Below are 22,329 nucleotides of genomic sequence, written 5' to 3'. Positions count from 1 at the left end.
TGGGTGAAGGGCTATAATAATATGGAAGGGATTGTTTATCCTCCATGCATACAATCTGGGGAAGTGCATAATACGTGGGGATCCACTGAACAATCGACGCACGAAAATCACCTTTCAGTTTCGGATTTATAACGAGCAAAGATGCGTCCATTATACATACGCAAAACCAGCACCCCCACGACTCAAGTGGACTGACCTTTGCTGCCATAGAACCCTATGGCAATCTAGATTGGTCTCATTTGCATAATGGGGGTGTCCAAGTTCTGAGCCCCAATATACAACCACCACTAGTCAACTGGGCTTAATTTAGAAATGTAGGGTAATCTAGGTTTATCTTTCTAGTACAATGGGGCTGTTCAGGATCTGAGCCCCATAATCAACCCCCACAATTTACATGGACTGAGCTTTGATAGCATACAATTCAATGGCAAGCTAGGTTGGTCTCACTTGCATAATGGGGGGGGGGGGGTGGTGAGGTTAGGGTTTGAGCCCCAATAAAGAACCCCCATAATTCAAGTGGACTGAGCTTATATACTGTAATACTCTATGACAACCTAGGTTCATCCCACTGGCACAATGGGGGTGTCCAGGAGCTGAGCCCCTATTACAGGATACTATCTAACAATGGTTAATCATGACTACTATCAGCATAATGGCAGACTCCAATCACAGCTTATTTATATCCATCCCCAGACAAACAAAAACCCCCTCCCTCTTCTCCATCTATAACTCGGCACCTCGCCTCAGGTAATATGGCGGAGCGAAAGTGACACAGCACATCATGTGATTTGCCATTATCCCCGCCTCCTTCTCAACAGCCACCAATGGACGTGAAGGAATAGAAGGTGACGTCACCAGTCCCATGACTGGTTGGTCACTTCCGCTGGGAAGAGAAGGGTTGGCAGGGAGGAAGCAGAGAGGAGCAGCGGCAGCGGGCCCGGCGGAGAACAGGAGCGGCCCGGCACACGAGCGGACACCCAGCAGCCATCTACTCACCGCGGGTAAGACGAGCGGCGCCTCCCGGGAGCGTGACACGGAGCACCGCAGCGGGAGGGAGGGCAGGCCGCATCATGGTGGACGACCCCCGGGGAGGCCTGAGAGATACACGGAGGCCCAGGGCGGGGACACCCCCAATACAGACCGAGAGAGCCGCGCTCAGCCCTGATATCCCGGGACCCTCCACCGAGATCCCCGCCCGGAGACCCCAATACAGCGTCCGCCCGGGACCGAGAGTGACTGCTGACTACTGAGGGGAGCGGGGGAGGGGCCCGACAACTGCACAGCCGTGCCACAGGCATGGTGGTCACTGCTGCTACCCATCAGACACATGTACAGGAATAACTGCTCTATACTGCCCCCTATGTGCATGAATATAGCTACTATAATACTGCCCCCTATGTGCATGAATATAGCTACTATAATACTGCCCCCTATGTGCATGAATATAGCTACTATAATACTGCCCCCTATGTACAAGAATATAGCTACTATAATACTGCCCCCTATGTGCATGAATATAGCTACTATAATACTGCCCCCTATGTACAAGAATATAACTACTATAATACTGCTCCCTATGTACAAGAATATAACTACTATAATACTGCTCCCTATGTACAAGAATATAACTACTATAATACTGTTCCTATGTACAAGAATATTACTACTATAATACTGCTCCTATGTACAAGAATATAACTACTATAATACTGCTCCTATGTACAAGAATATAACTACTATAATACTGCTCCTATGTACATGAATATAGCTACTATAATACTGCCCCCTATGTACAAGAATATAACTACTATAATACTGCTCCTATGTACAAGAATATAACTACTATAATACTGCCCCCTATGTGCATGAATATAGCTACTATAATACTGCCCCCTATGTGCATGAATATAGCTACTATAATACTGCCCCCTATGTACAAGAATATAACTACTATAATACTGCTCCTATGTACAAGAATATAACTACTAGAATACTGCCCCCCATGTGCATGAATATAGCTACTGTAATACTGCCCCCCATGTGCATGAATATAGCTACTGTAATACTGCCCCCCATGTGCATGAATATAACGACTGTAACACTGCCCCCCATGTGCATGAATATAACGACTGTAACACTGCCCCCCATGTGCATGAATATAACGACTGTAACACTGCCCCCCAGGTGCATGAATATAACGACTGTAACACTGCCCCCCAGGTGCAAGAATATAACGACTGTAACACTGCCCCCTAGGTGCAAGAATATAACGACTGTAACACTGCCCCCTAGGTGCAAGAATATAACGACTGTAACACTGCCCCCTAGGTGCAAGAATATAACGACTGTAACACTGCCCCCTAGGTGCAAGAATATAACGACTGTAACACTGCCCCCTAGGTGCAAGAATATAACGACTGTAACACTGCCCCCTAGGTGCAAGAATATAACGACTGTAACACTGCCCCCTAGGTGCAAGAATATAACGACTGTAACACTGCCCCCTAGGTGCAAGAATATAACGACTGTAACACTGCCCCCTAGGTGCAAGAATATAACGACTGTAACACTGCCCCCTAGGTGCAAGAATATAACGACTGTAACACTGCCCCCTAGGTGCAAGAATATAACGACTGTAACACTGCCCCCTAGGTGCAAGAATATAACGACTGTAACACTGCCCCCTAGGTGCAAGAATATAACGACTGTAACACTGCCCCCTAGGTGCAAGAATATAACGACTGTAACACTGCCCCCTAGGTGCAAGAATATAACGACTGTAACACTGCCCCCTAGGTGCAAGAATATAACGACTGTAACACTGCCCCCTAGGTGCAAGAATATAACGACTGTAACACTGCCCCCTAGGTGCAAGAATATAACGACTGTAACACTGCCCCCTAGGTGCAAGAATATAACGACTGTAACACTGCCCCCTAGGTGCAAGAATATAACGACTGTAACACTGCCCCCTAGGTGCAAGAATATAACGACTGTAACACTGCCCCCTAGGTGCAAGAATATAACGACTGTAACACTGCCCCCTAGGTGCAAGAATATAACGACTGTAACACTGCCCCCTAGGTGCAAGAATATAACGACTGTAACACTGCCCCCTAGGTGCAAGAATATAACGACTGTAACACTGCCCCCTAGGTGCAAGAATATAACGGCTGTAACACTGCCCCCCAGGTGCAAGAATATAACGGCTGTAACACTGCCCCCCAGGTGCAAGAATATAACGGCTGTAACACTGCCCCCCAGGTGCAAGAATATAACGGCTGTAACACTGCCCCCCAGGTGCAAGAATATAACGGCTGTAACACTGCCCCCCAGGTGCAAGAATATAACGGCTGTAACACTGCCCCCCAGGTGCAAGAATATAACGGCTGTAACACTGCCCCCCAGGTGCAAGAATATAACGGCTGTAACACTGCCCCCCAGGTGCAAGAATATAACGGCTGTAACACTGCCCCCCAGGTGCAAGAATATAACGGCTGTAACACTGCCCCCCAGGTGCAAGAATATAACGGCTGTAACACTGCCCCCCAGGTGCAAGAATATAACGACTGTAACACTGCCCTCCAGGTGCAAGAATATAACGACTGTAACACTGCCCCCCAGGTGCAAGAATATAACGACTGTAACACTGCCCCCCAGGTGCAAGAATATAACGACTGTAACACTGCCCCCCAGGTGCAAGAATATAACGACTGTAACACTGCCCCCTAGGTGCAAGAATATAACGACTGTAACACTGCCCCCTAGGTGCAAGAATATAACGACTGTAATACTGCTCCTATGTACAAGAATATAACGACTATAATACTGCCCCCTATGTGCATGAATATAGCGACTATAATACTGCCCCCTATGTGCATGAATATAGCTACTATAATACTGCCCCCTATGTACAAGAATATAGCTACTGTAATACTGCTCCTATGTACAAGAATATAACTACTGTAATACTGCCCCCCATGTACAAGAATATAACTACTGTAACACTGCCCCCCATGTGCATGAATATAACGACTGTAACACTGCCCCCCATGTGCATGAATATAACGACTGTAACACTGCCCCCCATGTGCATGAATATAACGACTGTAACACTGCCCCCCATGTGCATGAATATAACGACTGTAACACTGCCCCCCATGTGCATGAATATAACGACTGTAACACTGCCCCCCATGTGCATGAATATAACGACTGTAACACTGCCCCCCATGTGCATGAATATAACGACTGTAACACTGCCCCCCATGTGCATGAATATAACGACTGTAACACTGCCCCCCATGTGCATGAATATAACGACTGTAACACTGCCCCCCATGTGCATGAATATAACGACTGTAACACTGCCCCCCATGTGCATGAATATAACGACTGTAACACTGCCCCCCAGGTGCAAGAATATAACGACTGTAACACTGCCCCCCAGGTGCAAGAATATAACGACTGTAACACTGCCCCCTAGGTGCAAGAATATAACGACTGTAACACTGCCCCCTAGGTGCAAGAATATAACGACTGTAACACTGCCCCCTAGGTGCAAGAATATAACGACTGTAACACTGCCCCCTAGGTGCAAGAATATAACGACTGTAACACTGCCCCCTAGGTGCAAGAATATAACGACTGTAACACTGCCCCCTAGGTGCAAGAATATAACGACTGTAATACTGCTCCTATGTACAAGAATATAACTACTATAATACTGCCCCCTATGTGCATGAATATAGCTACTATAATACTGCTCCTATGTACAAGAATATAGCTACTGGAATACTGCCCCCCATGTGCATGAATATAGCTACTGGAATACTGCCCCCCATGTGCATGAATATAGCTACTGGAATACTGCCCCCCATGTGCATGAATATAGCTACTGGAATACTGCCCCCCATGTGCATGAATATAGCTACTGGAATACTGCCCCCCATGTGCATGAATATAACGACTGTAACACTGCCCCCCATGTGCATGAATATAACGATTGTAACACTGCCCCCCAGGTGCAAGAATATAACGACTGTAACACTGCCCCCCAGGTGCAAGAATATAACGACTGTAACACTGCCCCCCAGGTGCAAGAATATAACGACTGTAACACTGCCCCCCAGGTGCAAGAATATAACGACTGTAACACTGCCCCCCAGGTGCAAGAATATAACGACTGTAACACTGCCCCCCAGGTGCAAGAATATAACGACTGTAACACTGCCCCCCAGGTGCAAGAATATAACGACTGTAACACTGCCCCCCAGGTGCAAGAATATAACGACTGTAACACTGCCCCCCAGGTGCAAGAATATAACGACTGTAACACTGCCCCCCAGGTGCAAGAATATAACGACTGTAACACTGCCCCCCAGGTGCAAGAATATAACGACTGTAACACTGCCCCCTAGGTGCAAGAATATAACTGGAGGAGAGGGAAAAAAAACAAAACAGCTCACCTCTATGAACCAGCTGGGTGTCTCCGGGATCTGTGATCAGCGCTGCTGCTTGCGCTCAGTAGACAGGTAATAGGAAAGACGATGATCCAGCTCCACAGACTCCAATAGTAAAAACAAATGTCTTTTATTTAGAATTTTTAAAAAATATCCAGATGGCGATAATGTAACTCCAGCTGGTGGAAGAATAATATTAGAAGGGAAACACAGGGGCATCAAAGAGGGGTGCGCTACCAGAAGCGTTTCGAGCGAAGACCGCTCTTAAACTTGTTGTTCATACCAAGCTTAAGAGCGGTCTTCGCTCGAAACGCGTCTGGTAGCGCGCCACTCCTTGGTGCCCCTGTTTCCCTTCGAATATTCTTCCACCAGCTGGAGTTACATTATCGCCACCTGGATATTTTTTAAAAATTCTAAATAAAAGACCTTTGTTTTTACTATTGGAGTCTGTGGAGCTGGATCATCGTCTTTCCTGTTGCAAGAATAGAACTACTACACTGCTGCCCCCTAGGTGCAAGAATAGAACTACTACACTGCTGCCCCCTAGGTGCAAGAATAGAACTACTACACTGCTGCCCCCTAGGTGCAAGAATAGAACTGCTACACTGCTGCCCCCTAGGTGCAAGAATAGAACTGCTACACTGCTGCCCCCTAGGTGCAAGAATAGAACTGCTACACTGCTGCCCCCTAGGTGCAAGAATAGAACTGCTACACTGCTGCCCCCTAGGTGCAAGAATAGAACTGCTACACTGCTGCCCCCTAGGTGCAAGAATAGAACTGCTACACTGCTGCCCCCTAGGTGCAAGAATAGAACTGCTACACTGCTGCCCCCTAGGTGCAAGAATAGAACTGCTACACTGCTGCCCCCTAGGTGCAAGAATAGAACTGCTACACTGCTGCCCCCTAGGTGCAAGAATAGAACTGCTACACTGCTGCCCCCTAGGTGCAAGAATAGAACTGCTACACTGCTGCCCCCTAGGTGCAAGAATAGAACTGCTACACTGCTGCCCCCTAGGTGCAAGAATAGAACTGCTACACTGCTGCCCCCTAGGTGCAAGAATAGAACTGCTACACTGCTGCCCCCTAGGTGCAAGAATAGAACTGCTACACTGCTGCCCCCTAGGTGCAAGAATAGAACTGCTACACTGCTGCCCCCTAGGTGCAAGAATAGAACTGCTACACTGCTGCCCCCTAGGTGCAAGAATAGAACTACTACACTGCTGCCCCCTAGGTGCAAGAATAGAACTACTACACTGCTGCCCCCTAGGTGCAAGAATAGAACTACTACACTGCTGCCCCCTAGGTGCAGGAATAGAACTACTACACTGCTGCCCCCTAGGTGCAGGAATAGAACTACTACACTGCTGCCCCCTAGGTGCAGGAATAGAACTACTACACTGCTGCCCCCTAGGTGCAAGAATAGAACTACTACACTGCTGCCCCCTAGGTGCAAGAATAGAACTACTACACTGCTGCCCCCTAGGTGCAAGAATAGAACTACTACACTGCTGCCCCCTAGGTGCAAGAATAGAACTACTACACTGCTGCCCCCTAGGTGCAAGAATAGAACTACTACACTGCTGCCCCCTAGGTGCAAGAATAGAACTACTACACTGCTGCCCCCTAGGTGCAAGAATAGAACTACTACACTGCTGCCCCCTAGGTGCAAGAATAGAACTCCTACACTGCTAAAAAAATAAAGGGAACACTCAAATAACACATCCTAGATCTGAATGAATGAAATCTTCTCATTGAATACTTTGTTCTGTACAAAGTTGAATTTGCTGACAACAAAATCACACACAAATCATCAATGGAAATCAAATTTATTAACCAATGGAGGCCTGGATTTGGAGTCACCCCCAAAATTAAAGTGGAAAAACACACTACAGGCTGATCCAACTTTGATGAAATGTCCTTAAAACAAGTCAAAATTAGTCTCAGTATTGTGTGTGGCCTCCACGTGCCTCTATGACCTCCCTACAACGCCTGGGCATGCTCCTGATGAGGCTCAGTATTGTGTGTGGCCTCCACGTGCCTGTATGATCTCCCTACAACGCCTGGGCATGCTCCTGATGAGGCTGAGTATTGTGTGTGGCCTCCACGTGCCTGTATGACCTCCCTACAACGCCTGGGCATGCTCCTGATGAGGTTGCGGATGGTCTCCTGTGAGATCTCCTCTCAGACCTGGACTAAAGCATCTGCCAACTCCTGGACAGTCTGTGGTGCAACGTGACGTTGGTGGATGGAGCGAGACATGATGTCCCAGATGTGCTCAATCGGATTCAGGTCTGGGGAACGGGCGGGCCAGTCCATAGCTTCAATGCCTTCATCTTGCAGGAACTGCTGACACACTCCAGCCACATGAGGTCTGGCATTGTCCTGCATTAGGAGGAACCCAGGGCCAACCGCACCAGCATATGGTCTCACAAGGGGTCTGAGGATCTCATCTTGGTACCTAATGGCAGTCAGGCTACCTCTGACGAGCACATGGAGGGCTGTGCGGCCCCCCAAAGAAATGCCACCCCACACCATTACTGATCCACTGCCAAACCGGTCATGCTGAAGGATGTTGCAGGCAGCAGATCGCTCTCCACCTCGTCTCCAGACTCTTGTCACGTCTGTCACATGTGCTCAGTGTGAACCTGCTTTCATCTGTGAAGAGCACAGGGCGCCAGTGGCGACTTTGCCAATCCTGGTGTTCTGTGGCAAATGCCAAGCGTCCTGCACGGTGTTGGGCTGTGAGCACAACCCCCATCTGTGGACGTCGGGCCCTCATACCACCCTCATGGAGTCGGTTTCTAACCGTTTGTGCAGACATGCACATTTGTGGCCTGCTGGAGGTCATTTTGCATGGCTCTGGCAGTGCTCCTCCTGTTCTTCCTTGCACAAAGGCGGAGGTAGTGGTCCTGCTGCTGGTTGTTGCCCTCCTACGGCCCCCTCCACATCTCCTGGTGTACTGGCCTGTCTCCTGGTAGCGCCTCCAGCCTCTGGACACTACGCTGACAGACACAGCAAACCTTGCCACAGTTCGCATTGATGTGCCATCCTGGATGAGCTGCACTACCTGAGCAACTTCTGTGGGTTGTAGAGTCCATCTCATGCTACCACGAGTGTGAAAGCACAACCAACATTCAAAAGTGACCAAAACATCAGCCAGAAAGCATTGGTACGGAGATGTGGTCTGTGGTCCCCACCTGCAGAACCACTCCTTTATTGAGGGTGTCTTGATAATTGCCAATAATTTCCATCTATTGTCTATTCCATTTGCACAACAGCATGTGAAATTGATTGTCAATCAGTGTTGCTTCCTAAGTGGACAGTTTGATTTCACAGAAGTTTGATTTACTTGGAGTTATATTCTGTTGTATCAGTGTTCCCATTATTTTTTTTGAGCAGTGTATAATACCGCCCCCTGTGTACTATACACTCTGCTTTTCTCCTATACGTCTGTTTTCTTCTTTTATCCTGTTCTTTGTTGCACGGTTTCTTACTTTACCATATGATAGCGGTTATATTTCCCCGCTCGCTCTGGATGGTGATGGCGGCCTTTCTGCCGGCAGCGTTGCGTTGTCTTGCAGGTTGTGGGTGTTTTACTCGCTGATGCTTTGTGGACGTCGCCTGTGACTTTTTCATTGTTCTGTGGCATAAACTCCTGAAATGCACGTGGATCTTATATTGGGGGCTGATACGAATCTTATTAGTCAGAGCGGAGCCCCTCTACTCACTGCAGCTTTTTGTTCTGAGGGTCCCGCTGGCCTTTATGTGGGGGGCTCAGTTACCTGGATGGTCTCACAGAAGTGGCCGCTCGTTCGGTCTTTGCTCCTATTGTCCGGTCTCATTAAGCAGCACATGGCGCCCATTGATCTCCATGAATGCCGGCCATTTTGTAAACCTCTTATTGCAGGGGGGTCTCTCAATCATGTCCCCCTCCTCTCCTATATAACTCACACATTTAATCCCTCCCTTCTGTCTTATATTTAGCACGCTACTTTCGCTTTCATATTTTAGTTTTTTTTTTACTTTCGCCTGGATTTTTAAGTTCCATTTTTCCTTTTTTATTCCATAGCCGCCATACTTGATTGTGCCATTGTTTCTTGTCTTTTCCAGGCGTCCTTTGCTTTTCTTGTCGGTGTTCATGTTGTATTGACGAGGAGGGTAATGGAATCCACATCGGCCGCCGCGCTCCGCACCTCGTCCTTCCTCTTCCTCGCTTCCCCTTTCTCACTGTTGTAGGGCTTCTCCGCTTTGGCCTGTCTTTGCTTAGTTGTGCAGTGAGGCCTCCGGCGATCAGCTGCAGACAATCTGGCTGTAAGTGCTCAGTTTTTCCGCTACGCCCCCGTGGGGGGGAATGGTGTATTACACTTGTCATTGGTGGAGCGGACGATCTGTGTTGCTGTTGGGTCCCGATCTGTTTGGCAGCTCATTATCGGGGTGCCTCCTGGTGTACTGCTATGCTGATGTAGTCCTGGAGGGTCTTATTTCTTGGCTGTTATTATTACGACCCCCCATGGCCGGGGGCTCTGTGTTTTGACTCGCAGTGGCTGTAGTTCAGGATTCTGCTGGTGTAAAGGGACCTGGGGAAACGTGACCCGGGCGGTTGGTACATGACACATCCTGACGTTGCGCAATGCTGCGGAGTGCTCGCCGGCTGTTTATTGCTCGGTGATTGGCGGCTTGTGAGGATTTTCCTGATGACGGACGCAGGTTTGTTTTTCTGTTCTCCTAAAAGTCACGAAGGACGGAGCTCCTTGATTTATGGTGGAATCTGTGCGTTATATTCACAGCAAGGTTATTGCGGCATGAAGAGGGGGGGTCCCCTGGTGTTGGACTCGCTAGGTATGGGGAAGCGGGTGGTCCCCTGGGCTTGATTGAATAGGTATGGGGTCCCTGGTGCTAGCTATGGGAGGGGGATCCAATGACAGGACTCGCTAGGTATGGGTTCCCGGGGGCTGGACTCACTCTCTAGGTATGGGGAGGGGGTTCCCGGGGGCCTGGACTGGATGTTGTGGCAGTGGTACTAGACCATCAAGGTGTCACATCGCCCCCTAGCCAGTCAGCAACCAACTATGCGAGCAATGTGGCAGCCATGTTTCCTCCAGTGTAAGGTTATAGCAATGTCTGTCTTTAAGAGGAGGGTTGTCTGTGTATCCTGTACCCCACTCCTAGTCTGTGATGATGTCTTCAGGGGGAGAGACCCTGCCCCCTACATCTGTATGTGACGCCAGCTTCTTACTATAGGGCCGATCTATCACAGAACAGTGTAACAAATGTGAATTGCGCTGAATGGCTGCTGCGGGTAACCACCTGTCGATGTAAATTATTCCTGGCTCATTTTGGATTCTGACAAATCACGTTTTTGTATGTTCCCAGAATAAGACAAGTGCAAATTTTGCAGCTCTGTGTCCCAAACTGACGGCTTGAATAAACCCGTGGTCGGGCCTGGATTGTCCATGCACCCATGTTACTCTCTCCTGAGACCGCCCTGATGCTGTGAATCCACCCCTTGGGGTTAATGTGTCTTCTATTCGATCACTGACTTTTTTTTGTTTTGTGCTATTTGCAATAAAACATGATTTTTGCCAACTACTAAGAGTGCATGCTGGGAGTTGTAGTTTACCAATAACTGGAGATCCTCCGATCGGAGTCGCCTGCTTTCTTGGGCCAGTAACTTTGCAGCAGGTCATAAATGGAGCAGCAGCGGAGAACCTGACGGTCCTCTTCTGCGGTCTGCGCTGTGGCCGACGCTCTCGCCGCGGGGTTTCCCTGCCCATGTGCTGCGGGTTTTCTCTCTGGATCATTCGGCCTTTGTTCACACTGCTGTCCCCTCCCTTGTGACTCAAGCAGCTGATGAACCACATGATTCTCCATACAATAATTAAGTCTGGGGCTACAGATGGCTGCGCGGTTAACCCATCGAGAGCCGCCACATGATCCAGCCTTTTTGCCTCACTTGTATAAATTTATATATATATATTTTAATTTATGGGCCTCATTCCCAAAACGTCTGCACGTGGTGCACAATGGCTGCCCTTCCTGGGGGGCCGCACTGACCCCTGAACAAGGGGGGGGACAGCGCTCACGTAGTGCACATTGGTGCTGCCAGACTTGTGCATGTGCAGTGAACTACGGGTGGTGCTTCACTTACATGGGACTGACCGCTGTTCACTGCTCCGTGTTTGGCCGACGCGGTGCCCCACCCTCTTTATTCACTATTGTGGGGGTCCCACAAGCCAAACTAATAGCTCAGATCTTGTAAAGCATCAGACAGCAGCTTACAGTGCTAGATCTTAGTCCTGATGAAGCTGGTGGACTTATTTTGAAAATCCCCATCAGGATGACTGTATAATTTGTTTGTTTTTTTGTTTTTTTTTCCCCACCGGACATTAAACAGCTCATCCGGATACCAGGATTATTCAGCAATTCTGTCGTGAATTTTCAAAGAAACTGCACCAGCCTCATCAGGTCTAGAATCTGTTTAATCATGCTGCTTTTATTGTGTGATCTGCGGGCAGGTTTGTGGAGACCCTGGATATGTGGCCTAATGCTGCTCGCACAGCGGCCGGGCGCCTGCCTGAGCTTTGTTCTGCTGCCATGTTGGCATAAATTAAGTGTTTCTACTTTTCGCCTGTGATCAGTGCTATGTGTGGGGGAGGGGGCTGGCTGATCTCGTTACCTAAGCCTGCCCCTGTCTGCATTGATGCTGGGACAGAAGCGGGGCTGGCTCACCTGAAATCAGCAGTCAGCCCCCTCCGCACACGGCATCGGTCACAGGCTGATAGAGGAAGCCTTTTCCTGTATCAAACCCAGAATTGGAGCTTCGGGCCACGTTTGCAAAAAGGAAGCAGTCAGCAAGTGATTAATGCAGGTGTTTGCTCTGCTGCCCCCTCCCCTTTAAGCTTAATTGACATAAAATTGGAAACCCCCTTTAACCCTTGCAAGGTTCTGCCGCAGCGCTGCCCATAGATATAAATAGACCTCGGGGAGCTGCATTCCTGGAGGGACATCGATGAGGAAGTGATTCTGGTGACGCGGCTCCGTCCTCATTGTCATGGGCCCTGACTGTATATAATGGTGGGGGATGGGCCGGACCCTTCCTTTATCAAATCTGAGTGACGGGTCCAGCAAAGCGCCTTCACTGCGGCCTCAATCACCGGCAGCAACAATGGGCAGAATCTGACGGTACTGACGTATCGTGCCCGGTGCCAACCTCAGGACAAGGGATGGCTGCCTCTTCATGGACTGGGATGAGCAGGATGTAACTGTACACAGTGACTGCACCAGCAGAATAGTGAGTGCAGCTCTGGAGTATAATACAGGAGGTAACTCAGGATCAGTAATGTAATGTATGTACACAGTGACTGCACCAGCAGAATAGTGAGTGCAGCTCTGGAGTATAATACAGGATGTAACTCAGGATCAGTAATGTAATGTATGTACACAGTGACTGCAGCAGCAGAATAGTGAGTGCAGCTCTGGAGTATAATACAGGATGTAGCTCAGGATCAGTAATGTATGTATACAGTGACTGCACCATCAGAATAGTGTGTGCAGCTCTGGGGTATAATACAGGATGTAACTCAGGAGCAGTACAGGATCAGTAATGTAATGTATGTACACAGTGACTCCACCAGCAGAATAGTGAGCGCAGCTCTTGAGGATAATGCAGGATAATGTCTGGTATGTCCGTCTACTTTCTGGTTCCTGTCCCCGTCTTTCTGGCTGTGTTCGGTGACTCAGCCGCACGTGTCGGGCAGAGCCGGTGTCACATTCCTCTGTCAGGTCAGGCAGGTGTGCATTCGGCTCTGCTGCATCGTCCGGTTGTATAACCTGCGGCTGTTGATGTGACGTCCGCTCTCCTGGTATTTCTGGCCGCTCTCCGGCATTTTTCTCCATTACTCACCTCTGTCCTGTCAGTGACAGTAAATGTTATTTCCGTTGGTCCCGGCCTTGTGCTGCTCACAGCGGACGGCTCGCATCGGGGTAGGGATCTTCTTGTCGCGCTCCTGGACCCGGCTGAGGTTTGTTCTGCTGCTTTACTTGTGGTGCAGGGGATTGCCGAGGCTGAGGGTCAGCAATCTGGTAAGTCGGGGAGCACAGGGCCGTGTGATGTGCAGGGGGGGATATGATAATTAAGCCTATAGATGGGGATTTCTTGGCTTCCGGGGGACACCAAGCCTGTGCATGATGGAGTTTATAAAAACACTTTTCTCTGCAATCAGACCTCTGCTATGGGCCATACAGGTAAGTATAGATTTACTTTTCTATCACCTGTATGCCCATTGTAGAGGTCTGAGATCGCCCAGGGGGGTGACAGATTCCCTTTAAAGGATTGATTGTGACTTGTAGGATTGCTGCTTCCGATAGGTGGCGCTATAGAGTTCAAGTCCTCTTTTTGTCTGAAGAGGCAATTTGCATAGAAGTTTTCTTAAACTTTCCTGTAAGTACTTCTAGGAAGTGTAGAGCCTTATTCTAAGAATGGAGCTGAGCGTGTGGTCAGAAGGATGCGTCATGTCTGAGGGTCACTGACCCTGCTGCAGATATTCAGGGGGTCCCGTGGGGTGGTGGTCCATCTTCTATTCATCCTGATTGTTCGGTTGCTAGATTTCCGTCAGTAACTGGGACTTGCACATGGCTCGTGTTACTCGCCCTCGTCATCAAGTTCTTAGTCACAGTCCTTCAGTTCCTCGAGCACTCGTGTTATTGACCCCACGTCCTCTTGTGTCCAGGAAGAGGAGGATGGGGGTTGTTTACTTGGCCGGAGTCCTATCCCTCTCTCCATGCTGACAAGGACGCGATCGCCGTTTGTATAACCTGTCGAAGGGGCAGAATAATGGCGCTACCAGGAGTGCCTCGTGTCTCCATCAGATGATTGCAAATCCTCCTCCTCCTGAATTGCTGCAATCCAAATAGTGGTCTGATGTGCAATTCCAGGCACTGCCTTTGGACAGGAGAGGCGCTGTTGTGCTCCGTATATTGCATTATCTTTGCACACCTGGCTGCCGCCCGCGGTATGTAGAGCTCGCTGATTTTGCTCAGGTGTGACCGGTGACGGCTTTGTACGTTCACGCTCCTCTGCTCTTAAGACTCAGCCCTTTAATCCTCCTCCCCTGAATGGAGGCGCCGGTGTGCACAGCCGCTGTCATCCTCGCATAGGAGTAAATGGCTGATAACAGGGAACAATAGATTGCTTTGAACTAGACACAACACTCGGAGGAGATCTGATTGACTGCAAGAAAAGGGTCCGTTCATTACAAAGGTCCTAAACGGCGAAGATATTAGAATAGGCTTACTGTATCGGATCAGTGGGCGTCTGACACCCGGCACTGCCGCCGATCAGCAGGTCCTGCGACAGCCGGATGTAAATAGGCGCAATGCCGTACACTCTGCAGTGGCCGTCCTCGGTACTGCAGCTCAGCTCCTATTGAAGTAAATGTGATCTGAGCTGCAGTACAGAGAACGGCCACTGCTGTGTGTGGCGCTGTTCGGTATCTGGCAGCTGGGTGAACGGATTGTGCGGCTGCTACAGGATCGGCCATCAGTGTCTTGTGGACAATCCCTTTAACTCCTTGCCACCAGGTTTTGCTCCCTGTCCTTGTGTTGCATATATTGAGGCTAGGCGAGCGAGCGCCGGAGGTTCAGGAGATCTCATGACAGAAGCTGCTGCAGACCTCTCCTGCCGGGGGGCAGCGGAGACGCCGGCGGTATATAGTGACAGCGGTCAGCTGATTAGTGTACGCAGCACCCGCTGCCGTTGTGAATGATTAATATCGGGGTGACGTCACCTGTTACCTGACACCTCCGCCGTCCTTCCCTGATCTGCCCTCATCTCTGACAACTTGTTTTTGTGCCATTTATTACCCTGGTGTCATTAACATCATGTGAATAGATCACTCCTAAAATACTCTGCACTGCTGTCCAACATGTCCCTTAATGCAGGAGTGGACGGGTCACTGCAGGATTAGCACATTGCTTAAATACTTTGTGCTGTGACACCTTGCATCTGTTATATTTGTGACTTTTGCATCATGGTGCCCACCCCACCCCCACAGCGTTGGTCACAGGGAGGGTCAGACAGAAGGTTTAAAAGGGGGAATCCATCCCTACGACACATCCAGGGGCTGCAGGACCCGATGTATGGTATCGGTGGCAGCCGCAGAGGTCGGCCAGACATGGTGGAAAGCATTTTGTGACTTATTTTCTGAGGGTCCCGCAGTCGTGTTGCTCTCGGTAATCGCTTTTCCTTCTCTCCACAGATTATTTTCTTGAAAGATGACTTCCAGGAAGAAAGTGCTTCTGAAGGTCATCATCCTGGGAGACTCTGGGTGAGCGAGCAGCCTGTGTGATCCTCGTCTGCACCAGATGGAAAAGCTGCGGATTTTACCTGCAGATAAAATCCGTAGTGGAATGCAGCAGGCGAGAGGGGGGGGGGGGGGTTCCACACGGGGATCGTCCTGCAGTGTGCATGGCTAAATCTGCAACGCGTCCATTTCTGCAATTGATCCTTTCCCCAGAGTTTAGAGACAAGATCCCCGCTCTATAGCAGATTAGTTAACTTCTTGGAGATGTGGCTTTTTTTTTTTTCTTTTTTTTTTTTAAGATAGATTTAGTTAAGTATTATTTTAATGTATTTTATTTTTTAAACTTTAATTTATTTTTAAGGTTTTAGAAATAAAAGCTGATTTGGTTCCAGTATATCCATCAGTGCTAGGAGACGGAAACCGCAAAAGTCCTGTTACTGCTGCACTTTACTCTCTGCAGCATCGGCATTAATCACACTCCATAGAAGACTATGGGTTTCAAGGGGCAGTGGGGAATGGCTATTCGGTGAAGGAGGTTGGTCCTAGATTTAGAGTGGCCTTTAGTGGGGTGGTATGAAACTTGATAAAGAGATCTGCTGCCACTCCTGGCCTTAGGCCATGTCCGGTACTGCAGCTCGGCATTGTGAAATAGATTCCAACATATCTGATCACCCCCAGATATGGCTGCAGTCTAGCTTTGCGTATCTGAGCCGTTGTACCCGGTGATGACTCACGGTGTTAATGTTTCAGGGTTGGGAAGACTTCGCTCATGAACCAGTATGTTAATAAGAAGTTCACTAATCAGTACAAGGCCACGATCGGGGCGGACTTTCTGACCAAGGAGGTGATGGTGGACGACCGGTTGGTCACAATGCAGGTAAGGGGTATTTTGGCTTCAGCTTTTTAGGGTTGGGCCAAATTGATCCAATAATATCAAAATCACCTTTAAGGGGGGGTCCTGTCCTCTAAGACAGTGGAGGTGAATGACTGCTGATGTCTGATCAGTGCCGGCCGACCCCTCTAGAGGGGATGTGGCACTAGAAAAGCGGCTTATACTCTTGGACAACCCTTACAATGGCCTATTACGATTCATCATCAATATCAGATTTGACGGGGGTCCGACACTGATGAGCTGCCGGGTGTAATCTGTGCATGGACCTTATAGTGGCCGCTCCGGGTACTGCACCTCGGATCACACAAGAGCTGAGCAGCAGTACCAAGAACGGCCAGTACATGGGGTATGGAGCTGACAAAGGGAGAAGTGAGGCAATAAAGTGACAAAGGGCGACGTAGAGTAGATCTCTGCTTCCTGTGATTGGTGCATTAGTCGCCCGGGAATTAGATTTGGGATCAGACTTTGAGTTTGCACGGAGCAGTGAACCCATCCGTAAGGGGGCACAAGGTGTAAACATCCGTCCTGTACACGTTCCTCTCTTGCAGATATGGGACACGGCCGGCCAGGAGCGCTTCCAGTCTCTCGGGGTGGCCTTCTATCGGGGGGCCGACTGCTGCGTCCTGGTCTTTGACGTCACCGCGCCAAACACCTTCAAAACCCTGGACAGCTGGAGAGATGAATTCCTCATCCAGGCCAGTCCCCGAGACCCGGAAAACTTCCCATTCGTTGTCCTGGGAAACAAGATAGACCTTGAAAACAGACAAGTAAGGGGGTCTTCATAATGTGGGGTCAATGTAACCTGAGGCTAAAATCCTTCATGGTGAATCAGCCCTGAGGAGTTTTACCACTGTCTATGGTAACTTTTTTTTTTTCCCCTTTCAGGTCACCACAAAGCGGGCACAAGTGTGGTGTCATAGCAAAAACAATATCCCGTACTTTGAGACCAGCGCTAAGGAGGCGATAAACGTGGAGCAGGCATTTCAGACTATTGCACGGAACGCACTTAAACAGGTAAGAAATGGCGGCTAAAATATAGAATAAAAAAAATATAGACCTATTCTAGTTATATCACTGCCTCTCTTCTGCTCCACAAATGCTATAGAAAGTGAGAAAATCATCACATAAGTCCTACAAACGTGAACCGTGCCCACAAAACAAGCCCTCGCCCAGCTCCATCGACGGAAGAATAAAAAACAGTTGTTGGGTCTCAAAGTAATGAACAAACTTTTTACCATTAAAATAGAAAAACAAAAACTTTGGTATTGCTGTAATCGTACTGTCCTGGAGATTAATTTTCAGAGGTCATTTTTACCATACAAATAACCCACCCCCTAAATTTTATTTTTTTGCAAAAATAGTAAAATTAATGGTGTCAATTAAAACTACAACCTATCCACAAAAAAATAAAAAAAGCCTCAGCTCTGACGCAACAGTGAAAAATGTTATGGCTCTTGGAAAAGAGAATTGAACACATGGAAGAAAAAAAATTGGGAGCAACAAGGAAGGATACATTTGTTTACCTGTAGCCACCACTAGGGGGAGCTGACAGCATAATTGAGCTCCATGTATATTTTCGGTGCACTGAGCTCCCTCTAGTGGCGGCTGCTGGCAGCCAAGATGTTGTCGTTTTTACCACTAAGACGCCTAACGTGACCGCTTTTCTCCTCCCGCACCAGGAAACAGAGGTGGAGCTGTACAACGAATTCCCAGAGCCCATCAAACTGGACAAGAACGACCGGGCAAAGGCGTCTGCGGAGACCTGCAGCTGCTGAGGGGGGGAGAAGGTGAACCCGGAGTCCTTCACTAACAGATATCACACTTAGGCCTTCGAACATGAGACCCCTCTCCCCCTCCCTGCCCAGAGTGTAAAGGATAAATATTAATCGCCTGCACCCTCTCCAGCTCCCAGGCACCGGTCCAGACGGAAAGACACCTGTATTATAAGCAGATCACCACCATCATCCTCATCATCACCCCCACCCTCCCTGTGGACTACGCGCCCATGTTGGGTTAACCCTTGTCTCGCCAGGCGGCCTGCAACCATCAGCGTCGCAGGCCTCTTTGGGGCGCGCAGCGGTTAACGTGAGATACATTCACGGTCTTGTTTGAATATAAGTTAATTTTTGTGGAGAGACGGGATTTTTTTTTTTTGTTTTTTTTTTTTTTTTTCAATTCTTTTTACAGTTTTGTGTATAATTAACATATATGACATGAAGTTAAATAAACCTTTTAATAGTTCGGTGTCCCTGGGAAGGCGCCCGTCGGGAAGGCCGCACATCCTCAGCGCCCCGCTGTCCACTACTCGGTTCTCTTTGAGTTTTGTATCGTATCTGTTAATTGCTTTATTACTTTTTAACTAATCAGAACTTTTTACAGAATCCATTTCCGATGTAAGGCTTCCTCTAGAGCAGAAACCAGTGAGAATCTTATAGTACATGTTAATATATGCAACCAAGTAAATGTATAAATTAGTGTAAGAATAATATTATTTCTTTGTTGTTTTTTTTTCTTGATTTAAGTAATGAAGCACACGTAGAAACATAAGGACGCCTCCTTACAATGTGCGTGCTCTGCCTGCAAACGTTTTATGGCTTTGTCGGAGCCAGTCTGCCCGTCCTCCTGGCCTCAGCGGGCGCGGGCAGCTGCCTCAATATTCGGCCAATCTGTTTCAATGGGAGCTAGTGACCGCCCCAGAGGAGCCAGGCAGGCAGCTGATAGGCTGAATGCTGACTCCGCCTCCAGCGGGTAGTGTTTGATCAGGCTGCTGCCCTTCCCTCTCCCACTGTCAGTGGCTCCATGACTGCAGTAGGTCTGTAACCATGATGTGAATATTGGACTTTATTTGTATGGTTAAGTACCGGTATTATTACACCGCCATCTTCTTTTTATATAATCTTATCACGTCTGCAGGGGAATCTTGCTACGCTCAGATTTGGGGGGAGTAGATTTCTCCAAATATCTTGTAGAGTTTGAGTGCTATTCCCAATCTGGGGTGTAATATATTTCATTCCTTCCACTGGCAGGTAACATGTAGTATTAGAAGCCCCTCCCCCTTTTTCCTAGACCCTCCCCCGAGGATCAGACTCTTGTTATAAAACCTTCCTTGGCCGTTTAGCTTCCCTAATGTCTGCTTTTTCAGTTTGTAGCTTGCTCCCATATTCCCATAGAGCACTTCTACTACTTTTTTTTGTTTTGTTTTTCTTTTTTACTTGTTTTTTTCTTCTCTTCCATACAGTCTACATTGTACAGTGTAGGCTGGGTTCTTCTGTAAAGATGAAAAATGATGCCAATAAACTTAACAAGAAAAGTCTATGGTGTGTGATTGTCATTTTAAATATGTAAAATTAGCTCTTCCGGAGGAAGGCGGAGTCTCTCTAACTCCTCCTATCAGAGGTTAATACTGGAAGTCGTCCTACAGGCAATGCTCCATGGGAGAAGGCAGGCAAATTAGCTCTCCTCACCTGAACTGTCTCTGCAGTGCCACCTACTGGAGGTGAATGGAAATATGGAGGTAAATATTATTCGTATTCTTCTCCAGTCGCATTCAAAGTCATTCCTGGGGACCACTGGGTGCGAAAAAAAAAAAACAACATTCCCCATGTGTATTGCAAAAGTTTGTAGCACCTACCCTTTAAGTGCCATTGTGCACTCGGTTGCCTGCAGGAAGCTGATGTTGCCGCACATGTTACAGTGCCACCTAGTGGCAGAGGAACATTCTACATTATAGAACGTCAACTGCAAATGTCTCATTGTCACGGGTTTCCTCTGTGTCGGCAGAAGTTCTGTGGGTTGGATCAGACTCTGACGTATGGGGCGTGTGTAATAGACACGTGACCTTTCTGCTTTATTGCCGCGGGTTACTATATTATTTCTGTACATAGTTAAAAAAAAAATAAAAAAAAAATTGGGGAAACTCTAAAATCTTTGTTTAATATAGTCCTGCTATAAAGCCTATATCTTTGTGGTTGGGGGGGGCTCCGCACTGAGCTGCTTGTGAGGATGCTACGTAACTGCTCCCTGCAGCCGCCACTAGGTGGAGCTCATTAAACACATATATAGAGCTTCCATTGATGTATCAATCCATATACAGTGAGCTCCCCCTAGTGGTGGCTGCAGTTAGTCAGAATTTTATCTTTTATGAAGTCAGTGTTCCCTCTATGCTGATGACTTGTGTATCCCCCTTTCCCAATTGTTTGCGCTCTTCTAGATGAGTTTCTTCACCTATTTAATGGAATGTGTAACCTCCACGTTAATCTGATGGGGAATATCGTCATTCAGCCACAATATCTGACGCCCCATTTGTTTTCTGGGCGCACTGCATCGATGGAGCCAGCAGTGTTGTACAGCCGGCACCTGGGTCTACCAGCCGTGACTCTGTTGCCCTGGAGCCGGTCCTAATTGTGTCATCAGTTCTCCTCTGGGAGCAAGGCCCCCTCCCCGATTTATCAGATGATCATCAACATTAACAGAAATAAACATGTGAAATAGATCCCTCTGTGTGTAATGACTCTATATAATAGATCCCTCTGTGTGTAATGACTCTATATAATAGATCCCTCTGTGTGTAATGACTCTATATAATAGATCCCTCTGTGTGTAATGACTCTATATAATAGATCCCTCTGTGTGTAATGACTCTATATAATAGATCCCTCTGTGTGTAATGACTCTATATAATAGATCCCTCTGTGTGTAATGACTCTATATAATAGATCCCTCTGTGTGTAATGACTATATAATAGATCCCTCTGTGTGTAATGACTCTATATAATAGATCCCTCTGTGTGTAATGACTCTATATAATAGATCCCTCTGTGTGTAATGACTATATAATAGATCCCTCTGTGTGTAATGACTATATAATAGATCCCTCTGTGTGTAATGACTCTATATAATAGATCCCTCTGTGTGTAATGACTCTATATAATAGATCCCTCTGTGTGTAATGACTCTATATAATAGATCCCTCTGCGTGTAATGACTCTATATAATAGATCCCTCTGTGTGTAATGACTCTATATAATAGATCCCTCTGTGTGTAATGACTCTATATAATACAGGAGTTTCACTTTTTATATTGAAGAACTGAAATAAATTAACTTTTTGATGATATTTTAATTTTGTGAGATGCATCTGTAACTTGATTAGGCTGGAATACCCTTTTAAAGAAAACCCGTCATTTTAATATTTTCACCGACACCATGCCGAAATAGACCACCTGGAAGAGTTACCATATAGTTACCGCATAACCCCTGTAGGATCAATGGTGCCAGCTGTATGCTAAGTACCACTAAAGAGTCAGGTGGGCGTTGCTGTATGCGGGAGAGTCACTCCAATGTCTATTCCTCCTTTCCAGTCTTGATTGGCATTGTGATGTCGCTCTATATCACTACCAGCTCCCTCCACATCGTGGGCATGCGTGGTCCTGCCAGGTGTACTGTACCCAGCTCCATCACTACATTCTATAGCAAATTCCAAATCCCATTCTCTGCATGTATAGCACTGTTCTGGTGTGAATGAAGCCTACCGGATAATCAGAAGCACAAGATGCCAGTGTTTTAGCACATGCACAGTACATCCCGCCGCACAACATATACAAATGTGTTACTGGGTTAACAACTGGCTCACTGATCAGAAACAAAGATTGGTTATTAATGGAACACACTCTGAT

General features: G+C 47.8%; 1 protein-coding gene across 1 annotated transcript; it reads left to right on the top strand.

The window, feature by feature from the left end:
• Positions 1-843: 843 nt before the first annotated feature.
• RAB7A (RAB7A, member RAS oncogene family) lies at positions 844-19,968 on the top strand. The gene is made up of 6 exons (XM_073644922.1): positions 844-1,001; positions 15,719-15,787; positions 16,514-16,640; positions 17,204-17,422; positions 17,541-17,669; positions 18,335-19,968. The coding sequence occupies exons 2-6, from the start codon at positions 15,735-15,737 to the stop codon at positions 18,428-18,430; spliced, it is 624 nt and encodes a 207-aa protein (XP_073501023.1). The 5' UTR covers positions 844-1,001; positions 15,719-15,734; the 3' UTR covers positions 18,431-19,968.
• Positions 19,969-22,329: the final 2,361 nt, after the last annotated feature.

The sequence above is a fragment of the Phyllobates terribilis genome, unplaced genomic scaffold (genome assembly GCF_046119375.1).
Source record: "Phyllobates terribilis strain yellow unplaced genomic scaffold, ASM4611937v1 Scaffold_8__6_contigs__length_399053987, whole genome shotgun sequence".
In the NCBI taxonomy this organism is placed as follows: domain Eukaryota; kingdom Metazoa; phylum Chordata; class Amphibia; order Anura; family Dendrobatidae; genus Phyllobates; species Phyllobates terribilis.
This window is presented reverse-complemented; position numbering and strand designations above follow the sequence as displayed.